Here is an 11,214-nt window from a genome sequence, read left to right on the forward strand (position 1 = left end):
GTTTTATTATCAGATTTAGACATTAACATTATATTTCAATAAATATAATCAAAACATAGCTTTGCCAGGGATTTTTTTAATTTTAGAGACAGGTTCTCTTACGTTGCCCAGGCTGGAGTGCAGTGATCAGAGCACATTGCAGCCTTGAACTCCTGGGCTCAAGTGATCCTACTGCCTCAGCTTCCCGAGTAGCTGGGACTACCGGTGTGTGCTCTGACCTCAGGACCTTTGCTTAGGTTGTTCCCTCAATAACCATCATTTCCTGCCTAAATCCTCTCTACCCTTCAACAACAACCCAAATGCTATCACTTCTATTGAGTTTTATTCTGATTCCCCTGACTGAATAGCATTTCTCCTTGGAATTTTTATGAAATATTGCTCAATAGACATTTGATTTTGTTTGTCTTTTATTATTATTTTTTTTTACAAACGATTGTGGAGAGCAGCCTCTGTGCCAGGTACTGACACAATACCACGCTGGCTGCAGTGGTGGACCAGGCAGTCATGGTCCTTTCCCATGGAGCTCACGACAGTGTGAGGAAAGAGACACAGAGCGGGGTCAGGAGAGGGGCAGGGGACAGAGGAGGAGCTGGCTCGGCGGGGCCTGACTTAATCTGGGAGGAGCCAAGAAACGTGTCCCTGAGGAAATTATGCTTGGGCAGTAAAGAGAGGGTGGGGGGAAACTGCAGGAAAGAGACGGCTTATTATTCTAGAAGGAACTATGGAAAGCCAACAGATCAGAGTGAGAAACTGAGGAGGAGGATGGCAGGAGAAGACTCCAGAGAGGTAGACAGAGCCGGATCGTGCAGGGCCTGGAAAGGCATGCCAAGGAGCTTGTCTCCCTTATATTTTCCGTACTTCATCTTTGATTATCCTAACTTCTGTTTTAAACTAATTTCTCCCAGTAGAATATTGGCTAGATAATTAAAAAGGAAATAAAAATGACTTGGGAAAATCAGCAAGTTATTTTTTACCCCCCAAAGAACGTTACGAAAGAGCTTAGAAAGAATAGACTTCCAAAGTTAAAATTGCACTTCATTTGTTGGCACGTTGACCACATCAACGTGACAAGCCCCAAGTTGCTGAGTCGTTAACCTGATCGTAACCACGACAGACCTTGGTCTTTACCCAAGTCCTCCAACTGATTGCGGTTTAACCACATTCGTAAAAGCAAATTCAATCTTATTTTTAGATTCTAGTCTTCCTCCTCCCACTCATCCTCCACAACATAGGTTGAATCAAGTAACATCCGTGCTTAAAAACCTTTAATGCTGTCCCATTTCACTTCCAGTAAAATCTGTCTCCTTATCACGGCCTTCAGAGCGAAGGGATTCCCTGAAGGTTTAGGTAGAGAGCTGGGGGAAGGTGGGTCTTGCACTCGGGACAGCCCGGTGCTCTTCAGGCTGTGCTCTGCACGCCTCTGGAGACACTCTTACCAGGCGCTGAGACAGAGTTGCCTCACTTTCTAGGGTTATTTAAATAATAACTATTATCATAGCACCACCTTAAGAATCTTTAGACTCAGAACTGGAAGAGTCGCTTACTCCAGGAAGCCTTCCTTGACTTCCCTGTCTCCTCTGGCTCCCACAGTACATGAAGATAACTCTCTTAGAGACCTTCCCACACCGCAGTGCAATTGCTCATGTACCTCACAGACTGTGAGCAACCTGAGGACAAGGTCTGGGCCTTATTTGCCTTGGTGTCCCCAGCTTCTAGCTCCGTTTCTTGCACATTGTAAAAGGTTTGCTGAACCAATGGAAAAAGAGACTAGAAATTAGTCCAGTTATCCCCAGTTTATAGATGATGAAAGTGGGGCTCAGATAGATGGGAAACAACTCACCAAAGGCGTCTTATCACTGACCAAGAACCTCACGTGTTCACTGAGGTACATACACTTTTCCATCTAGAGATGAGAAAATGGAGGCCCAGGGAGATAAAATGACATGTCAAAAATAACACAGAAGTCAGGATGAGAGGCAAAAGGCCGCAAGTTATATCCAGTCGATTAATTCAAAGTCACAAGAATCACCAGCATTGCTCTTTTAAGCCAGTCTCCTGCCACTACCTCCCTGGGCTGTTTGCATGTCATTGTCTCCCCAGCCCGTGACACACGGCCTGACACACTCTGGCCCCCACGTCTTAGGGATGAAAGCAATATGGCTACCTAAGGAATTCCAGCCAGATGCGCTATTTGCTCATGGCATTCGTTGGTGACTAAAACCATGCAAAATCTGACACGCTCCGTCCTCTTGCCACCCCCCTCAACCAGTCAGGGTCAGGACAAAGCATGAAATCCATCACAGCTGCGTCTGCAGCCCGGAATCTGAGAAAACCTAATGTGGCTCTTCTCTTACAGAAAGAGCCACTGGATGAGTCTGGATGGACGATTAAAAATGTCCTCTCTATGCCGATTGTGAACAAGAAGGAAGAAATTGTTGGGGTGGCCACGTTTTACAATCGCAAAGATGGGAAGCCCTTTGATGAAATGGATGAGACCCTCATGGAGGTATGGTTTCTAGGGGTCTTTTGCCGTTGGATTCAGAGTGAGTGAGCTTTCGTGGTGGGGCCCCGGTGTGCAATCGCGTGGGGGCACGGGAAGCTCACCTTTCTTTGCTCTCACTTCTGCACTGAACCCATGCGTTGTCAGAGAAATCCACATTCCCTTTTAAAAAATTTGAATCAATAAACTTTACTTTTTAGAGCAGTTTTAGATTCATAACAAAATTGAGCAGAAAGTACTGCGAGTTCCTAAATGTCCTGTCCCTACATATTCAAAACACGTTCCCTTTTTGTGAAGTTTTTTTTTTTGTTTGTTTGTTTGTTTTTTTTTTTTTGCCACAGATTCTCGCTCTGTCACCTGGGCTAGAGTATAGTGGTGTCATCAGGGCTCACGCAACCTCCAACTCCTAGGCTCAGGCGATGCTCCTGCCTCAGCCTCCGCAGCAGCTGGGACCACAGGCGTGCCACAACACCCAGCTAATTTTTCTATTTTTAGTAGAGATGGGGGTCTCACTCTTGCTCAGGCTGGTCTTGACCTCTTGAGCTCAAGCAATCCTCCTGCCTCGGCCTCCCAGAGTGCTAGGATTATAAGCGTGAGCTACCGCGTCCTGCCTTTGTAAAGTTCTTATGCCTAAGAATGATGCTTTATGTATGTTAGTGCTTTACTTAAAATGTGGTCATATCCATTACTTTACCTTATCCTTACAACACCTCTGGGAGGTGGGCCGCACTCAGCTTATAAACTCATTTTACAGCTGAGAAAACGGAGGTCTGGAGAGTCTTGCCCTAAGTTAATGAGTCAGGATCAAACCTGGGTGTTCTGTCTCTGATTCTTTCTTTCTTTCTTTTCAGTCTTTGACTCAGTTTCTGGGCTGGTCTGTCTTAAATCCCGACACCTATGAGTCAATGAACAGACTTGAAAATAGGAAGGATATTTTCCAAGACATAGTAAAATATCATGTGAAGTGTGACAATGAAGAAATTCAGGAAATCCTGGTATGTAATGTTCTTTACTTTGTTCTACTCTAGCAGAGTCTGTGTCTCAGAGATGTGGCCAGATTAAGGTGAGACTTGAAGCTCCACCAGGGCACAGCCTGGGTGTGGGTTTGTTCGTGGTTAGATCCCTCCTGCCTAGCACAGGGATAGATGCGCAGCCCCCAAAGCTGAATGAATGGAAGAATGGACGGATGAGTGCCGGAGAGTGGCATAATGACTGCTCTGGGTGGCCTGGGGGCAGAGCTCTCCCTTGCAAGGAAACCTCAGTCTTGGGGCCAGACGTTGGCTTGACAGCTCTAGAAACTCCTTTTTTTGAGACAGAGTTTTACTCTGTCCCCCCAGCTAGTGTGCAATGGCATCATCATAGCTCACTGCAACCTCAGAGTCCTGGGCTCAAGCGACACTCCCTCCTCAGCCTCCCAGAGTACTAGGATTACAGGCGTGAGCCACCGCGCCCGGCCTAGAAGGTCCATTTTCACTGTGCCCCAGGCTGACCTAGTGCTAGAGACAGGGTCAACCAGCCATACCGCTACCCTGAGAGGAAGCTTTGTCTGACAGACCAGTGGACAATGATCAGTTTCCCAGAGCCTCCTCCTGTGGGATCAGCTCACTTAGAAGACGCTATCAAATCACAGCAGCGTTTGGTGAGCAAAGAAGAAATTCAGAGGGAGTAGGGGGCCCTCGCATGGTTTCATCACTTACGTAATTTATAAGGCAAATTCACCCTTACAATCTTGTTTGATGCTTACACGCACTAGCCCAGTAAGATGGGCAGGATCAGGATTTCTCTTCTCAGTGTGAGATGAGGAAATAGAGGCCTAGAAGGGGTAAGTAACTTGTTCTCAATCATCCAGGTAGGAATAGGTCTCACTTAACCTTTATCAGGATAATGAACAAGTTCTCAGCCCAGGAGTTGGAGGTTGCAGTGAGCTACGATGATGCCACTGCACTCCAGCCAGGGCAACAGAGCAAGACTTTGTCTCAAAAAAAAAAAAAAAGTCCTCTACGTTCTTAGGAATGGGCTGCCTAGAAGATGGTGAGCATCCCATCATGAGAGGTATCCAAGCAGAGGCTGGATGATCATATATCAGAGATGCTATAGAGGAGAATCCTACCTCAAGTGGGAAACTGGACTAGGTGATTTCAAAGACAAAGCATCTCCTTCAATGATTCATTATTCCTGGGGCTTTGGTCTCAAAGAGATCAAGGTTTTAGAAGTGCACCGAGTTAGCCGAATGGCACTGGATGTGCCGCTCTGCTGAGCTCCCACGACCTTGGCTTATGGGCGTCACAGGTTGGAACAGCACGGACCATTTCTTAAGCTGAGAAGATACCACAAAAAATGTGATCACTTCATCCCAATAAGTGGCAAATTCAGAGGAGAAAACATACAGTTTGAATGAACTGCCTCCCAGTTTGCGTGACTCTGTCCATAATTTCAGCCAAATGGTGCATATGTGGAACCTATGGAGGCACAGCCTCCGCGAACCAGTTAAAAGTTAACAGATTTTGCTCTAAGTCCAAAAATCACAAAGAGGTAACTGGGTCTAGGTTCCTCCTCCTCTGGCACATGGGAAAATAGGCCCAGAGAGGGCAGAAACTTGCCTCAAGTCACACAATAAATGAGAGGAAGAACCAGGACCCTGGCCAATGCCGCCGCACTCCCAGTCTGTAATAACAACAGTATAACTATGAATAACAACATGATTTTATTTTAGTGTTTATTATGTGCCAAGCACCATGCTAAGTGCTTTACATACATTATTTAATTTGTTTGTAAATATGTGGCTTAAAAATAACTTTGCACGATAGAATTTTAATTCCTCAGTTAAGTACTTTTATTATCCCTATTTTACGGATAAGAAAATTGAGGATTAGAGGCATAAAATAATACCTCTAGTAAATGGCAGAGCTCAATTTTGGATACAGGGCTCTGTGGCTCTGAAGCCCATGACTGTATTTTTGGCTTTGGTGTTTGAGACAGAGTCTTGCTCTGTCGCCCAGGCTAGAGTGCAGTGGCACCATCACAGCTCACTGTAATCTCCAACTCATGAGCTCAAGGGATCCTCCCACCTCAGCTTCCCAAGTAGCTAGGACTAAAAAGGCCTGTGTCCTGGTGTGTTTTTGTTTGTTTGGTTGGCTTGTTCGTTGGGATTTTTTTTTGGTGGAGAGGAGGTCTCACCAGGTTTCCCAGGCCAGTCTTGAAATCCTGGCCTCAATCAATCCTCCCACCTTGGCCTCCCAAAGTGCTGGGATTACCCACATGAGCCACCACGCCCCGCCCCAAAGCCGGTGACTGACTTTGCACATCGATCAATGTTAAAGGGCCACTTCTCTGAGTTGGTGGTTCTGTTGCTAGGACTTTGGAGGAAGGAGAAAATGGGAATGGAAAAGTGGAGGCATGTTGAGGCCTTGGATGCAGTAACGTTTTTTTTTTTTTCCCTCTGCTATTTTGGGCCCCAACAGAAAACCAGAGAGGTGTATGGGAAGGAGCCATGGGAATGTGAGGAAGAGGAGCTGGCTGAGATCCTGGTGAGTTGAACCGGAGCAACTCTGGCCCTGATGTATGACAAGTGCAGGGAGTGTGGGCATCGCTTCGCAAAGCCTGTTCCCCACCACTCTGCTCTGATCCTCCCAGCACACCCGGGATAGGGACTGGGCTGGGAGGCCCAGAACACTTCATGTTCCCTGATCACTTGACTCCGTTCCTTATACAGCAAGCAGAGCTGCCAGACACAGAGAAATATGAAATTAATAAATTCCACTTCAGCGACTTGCCCCTAACAGAGCTGGACCTGGTGAAATGTGGAATACAGATGTATTATGATCTCAAAGTGGTGGATAAATTTCACATTCCGCAAGAGGTGAGGTCAAAACAAACATCTGGGGTTTCCTTTTTTCTTTTTCTTTCTTTCCTTTATTATTTTTTTTTAAACTCAATCTATAAAGTACCTTAAAAAGAGTGTACCCTCGGTGTTTAGGATTTAAAGCATTAGTCATGTTGCACAGATGAGTCATTTATCAGAAAAGAGGCACACTGTTCCTGTGAAATGTGACGTTTTGGGTGCACTGGCTTCTTGCAGTGTGTTCCGAGGCATTAAGCTCTGAAGGCCATGAATAGATGTGCTGCAAAAACAGGTCCTAGAGGCAAACAAGGGCGGGCAGTGCGGGCTAAACTAATTGAAACAGGGCTCTTTCCCTTGAGGATTCTTTACGAAGGGGCACTGTGAATCTAGGGGAATGAGGCATGGACAGAAGTGTCTGCTGGGAGGAGGGTGGTGGTATATGGAGCACAGAATTCTCCAGACTTGGAGTAAAGCAGTGGTTCTCAAAGTGTTGCCCCAGACTACATGGGCATCACCTAAGAACTCATCAGAAATGTAAATTTTCTTCTCTCTCTCTCTCTCACACACACACACACACACACACACACACACACACACACACACACACTCTCTCTCTCTCTCTCTAACACTCCCAGCTCTAACGAATCAGAAACTTTGTGTTTTAACAAGCCCTCGAAGTGATTTTGATGCACACTCAAGTTTGAGAACCACTGGATTAAAGAACCATTTTGTTTTCCTCCCCTATAAAGCCCCTGTTAGCTTGTCCCAGGACACTAGCTCTCTGGGGCACAGTTTGGAATCACTGATGGAGCTCAATCAGTAGAATGACTCACATCCACCTTATTTTCAAACAACAACAGCCATGTTCATAGTATTTAGCGGTCTGCAAAACACTTTCACTGCATTATTGCAGGTATTGCTAGTTCCTACCTTCTGGTCCAACGACAGGGTTGGAGGACCTCGGGTCGCAGGAGGGAGGGCCCGGGGCACCTGGCTGAGTGCGTGCGGCTGCCTCACTGATGCGCATGTGTTCACAGGCCCTGGTGCGGTTCATGTACTCCTTGAGTAAGGGCTACCGCAAGATCACCTACCATAACTGGCGACACGGCTTCAACGTGGGACAGACCATGTTCTCCTTGCTGGTGGTACGGTGGGGCTGGGGGCAGGACAGGTGGGGCTGTGCCACACAGGACAACCTCTTGGAGGCTTCACGTGGCAGCAACAGCAGTGTTCTTCTTCCTCTGTTGATTGCCTTTTAAGAAATATGCAAAAGTAGTACATGCTTAGAATAAAAGAATTCCAAGAATAGAGAAGCATATAGAATAAAAAGTGAAAGAAAGTTGCTACCTACCCCCAACCTCAGTCTGGTTGTTTGGAGGTAACCATGGCACAATGCTTTCCAAATTTTCTTCTTGGAGCTGTGAAAAGAAAAACTTTAGAAAACTGTGAAAAACTTTAGACAAATTAAATTGAGTAGCGTTCATTGAGCAAAGAAACAATTCATGAACCAGGCAGCACGCTGAGCCACACTAAAGGTTCAGAGAGCTCCACACCGCAATGTGGGCAGGCAGTGTTTACAGACAGAAAAAGGAAGTGACATACGGAAACAGTTCGATTGGTTACGATTTGATGTTTGCCTTATTTGGTCATGTCTGAGCAGTTTGCAGCCTGTGATTGGCTGAAAGCTCAACTGCTATGATTGGCCAAGACTTGATTATTCGTTATAAGAATATACCCTCAGGGTGCAATTTCTTTACATATTGAGTTAGGCTACAGGTTGATGTGTGTGGAAGCAGCTTTAGGCCAAATTTAATTTAATTTAACAATTCCCCCCTCCATCAGCCTCTGAATTGTGAGAGATTGACCAAAACCTTGGACACTAACGCCACTTTCTGTCACCATCATAATGGACTTTTTGGTATCAGTACAGAATTCACAATTCACAATGTCAAATTAATTGGATTATTCTTTATGCTTTCTTCATGGTTTTGTTATTTTCACCGTAACGAGACCATTTGATATACAAAGGACGGCTGCATGGAAGCATCTGAGATTCCTGAGGGGCTACGACACATCGGGGAGATTATTAGAATGTCTATCAGGAGGATAACGCCAAGCAGCTGAATTACACTCCTTAGCAGGACTCCCAAATCAAACAATTCGAAGTTCAGGCAATAAAGATCCAGTATACAGATAATTCAACAGTTCGACAGTGCAATTGGTCATAGTCTTTGTTCAGGGCATGGTGGTGATTAAGGTTCACTATAAAATAGCCTGATATAAAGAGGTATCCATTTCTATAGTTAGCCTGGCAACACAAGTCATAGTAATCTGGAGATCCGCTTAAAAAACATAAAAATGAGAAAACCTTGGAATAGAAAAGCTTGCGATTCACCATTCAGGATGCCTACGAACCATAAATGTATCATGTGTTCCTTTCCCCTGAGAAATTTCCTTAAATGTGGCAGTACAGCCATATCAGGCACATTTTTTTTAAAGATACGGGGTCTCGCTCTGTTGCCCAGGCTGGAGTGCAGTATGGTGGCACGGTCATAGCTCACTGTTACCTTGCACTCCTGGGCTCAAGTGATCCTCCTACCTCAGCCTCCTGAGTAGCTGGGACTACAGGTGAGTACCACCAAGCCTGGCTAATTTTTAAATTTTTTGTAAAGATGGGATTTCACTATGCTGCCCAGGCTGATCTCAAATTCCTGGATTCAAGCAATCCTCCCATCCTGGCCTCCCGAAGTGCTGGGATTATAAGTGTGAGCCACCACATCTGCCTCTCAGCCACTTTTTTATAATAATTAAGCTTTCTATAGTACTAAATCAGGGACAAGATAAGTGCAATATTCAGTTTTGTTCAGCACCATACACAAGCCCCTAATATGGGCAGATCTAAAGCTGCATGAAATTCCATCAAGTGTTTTTGTTGAATACGAATGTTCTCATCCACCTTTTGGAAAGTAGCTTCTACCTGTCTGAACACTGATTTCCCCCCAACTTATGGATTAGCTTCACATTTCATATAACTGGCACCCCACTACTGCTAAGAGTGAGGCCCCAGGAACCCCACTCAACCTTTCCTTGGTGGAAACTAATTATCTTCATCTATTTTGATTTTGGTACTAATTTTGGTTATTGACTGCTTTGGCCTCTGATTGTGGGAGGAATTCTTTTTTTTTAATGGTTGCTTTTTTTTTTTTTTTTTGGTGGGAGGTATTATGGGAACTTTCAGGGAAAGCTATTTGGCTTCAGAGGGCGGATGGGATTGGCACGGTCAGGGCGGGGCGGCCGCAGGGGGCAAGCTATTTGGAAGGCAGGAGTGAGCCAGGCCAAATAGCAAGATCCAAACCAGCAAGGAGGCAGAACGGAGTAAGCAATTGTGTGCAGACCCAATATAGGTTCTTGGGGACTGGAAAAGAGGACCACCTAGTGGTGTTTGAGCAGAGGTCAGTTTTTTGTCCACCCAAAGTCTGCAAAGGTCCTGAATAAGGTCCAATGAGAAACTTACTTTTTTTTTTAATAGTCCCTTCATAGCATGTTGTAAGGTTGCATAACCACATTTAGTGGAAAGGGACCTAACTGGATTTAATCCAGTGACATCATACAAGCAATTACTCACACCCACATAGGTAGTCCCAAGGTCTTCAGTACATGATACCCGAAAGCACAATATACCTTTTGCAGGCATCAGTATACCCTTTGCAAATCTTTTGCAGGTTTTCTATATTTGATAGTGATTAGGTTATTCATTGGAAAGGTCAGAGTGCTATTTCTTTCATGATGCAGAGAAGTCTTGATCTGCAATCTTGGGAAAACTTCACATTTACAGATACTATTTGCTTCTGGGGAAGAACTTCCCTGGTCAGCTTTACCTTAAGGTCTCCAACAGGTATACAAGGAGTCTGGAGACGCCTTTTTCAGAGATGTGGATCCAAGGCTCTAGGACTTAAAATTTTGCTGCAGAGAACAACTTGTTATGGCCCCTTCCAATGGAGTTCAAGGATAGTCTTTCTCTGGTGTCATTTCCAAAAGGCTCAATCTCTGGATTCCAGATCATGTAAGTCTGGTTGTCATCAGTTGGTGGATCACAAAGGGCTTCTTTTACCTAGTGAAAATATGCTTTGACATAAGGCACTAAAGCCCTGCACTGTTGAGCCATGTCAGGGTTTATGAGTGGGAGATACACAAGGTTCTGTTGTTAGGGGCATAGGCCTTTTAGTGACTATTTCATAAGCGGTCAATCTGTGTTTTCCAGTAGGAATGGATCTGATTCTCATCAATCAGTAATACCTTCGACCAAAGCAATTCAATCCATTCAGTTAGCTTTGCTAAATGCCACTGTGTTTATATCTAACTATTAATATTTTATAACTTGTCTAGTGAAATAAGTATCTCTATCTCTGGAGATTTCTCTAGGAATGCTCCACAAGGGAAAAACATTTTCTAATAGCTTTTTACCTATTGTTATAGCATTGGCCTTCCTGCATGGGAAAGCTTCTATACAACCGTAAAACAGGCATTGAAAGTGGTAGTTAAGTGAAATCACCTGTAAGTGTTCAAATGCTCCAGCAGGTGCTGGAAATGTATCACCTGGGATTTTTATTGTCTTATTGAAATTACGAATTTGACAAACCCAACATTTCTTATAAACTATTTTAGCAATTTTTAAAGCAGTCACCCTACCAATATTTTTTCATACTTTGAATCATTTTATCTTTTCCATGATGAGTCATGGAATGCAGGGCTTTTAATAATGAAAGCTTTAAGAACTAGGAAGGACCAGGCAGCTGTCTGGGCTCTCCATGAATCCAACATTGGACTTACATCTTCTTAAATATCAATTTTGTTTCTCCAATTCAGATGCATG

General features: G+C 44.6%; 1 protein-coding gene across 2 annotated transcripts in view; it reads left to right on the top strand.

Moving 5' to 3' along the window:
- PDE6A (phosphodiesterase 6A, cGMP-specific, rod, alpha) overlaps positions 1–11,214 on the top strand; it is a 69,979-nt gene that overhangs the window by 36,789 nt on the left and 21,976 nt on the right. For both annotated transcript variants that reach the window (XM_012658263.1, XM_012658264.1), the window contains 5 exons: positions 2,316–2,506; positions 3,352–3,495; positions 5,962–6,027; positions 6,213–6,359; positions 7,379–7,486. In XM_012658263.1, coding sequence (XP_012513717.1) covers positions 2,316–2,506; positions 3,352–3,495; positions 5,962–6,027; positions 6,213–6,359; positions 7,379–7,486 — 656 coding nt within the window. The remainder of the gene's footprint in view (positions 1–2,315; positions 2,507–3,351; positions 3,496–5,961; positions 6,028–6,212; positions 6,360–7,378; positions 7,487–11,214) is intronic.

This window comes from Propithecus coquereli, unplaced genomic scaffold, assembly GCF_000956105.1.
Source record: "Propithecus coquereli isolate 6110/MARCELLA unplaced genomic scaffold, Pcoq_1.0 Scaffold58, whole genome shotgun sequence".
NCBI classification, from domain to species: domain Eukaryota; kingdom Metazoa; phylum Chordata; class Mammalia; order Primates; family Indriidae; genus Propithecus; species Propithecus coquereli.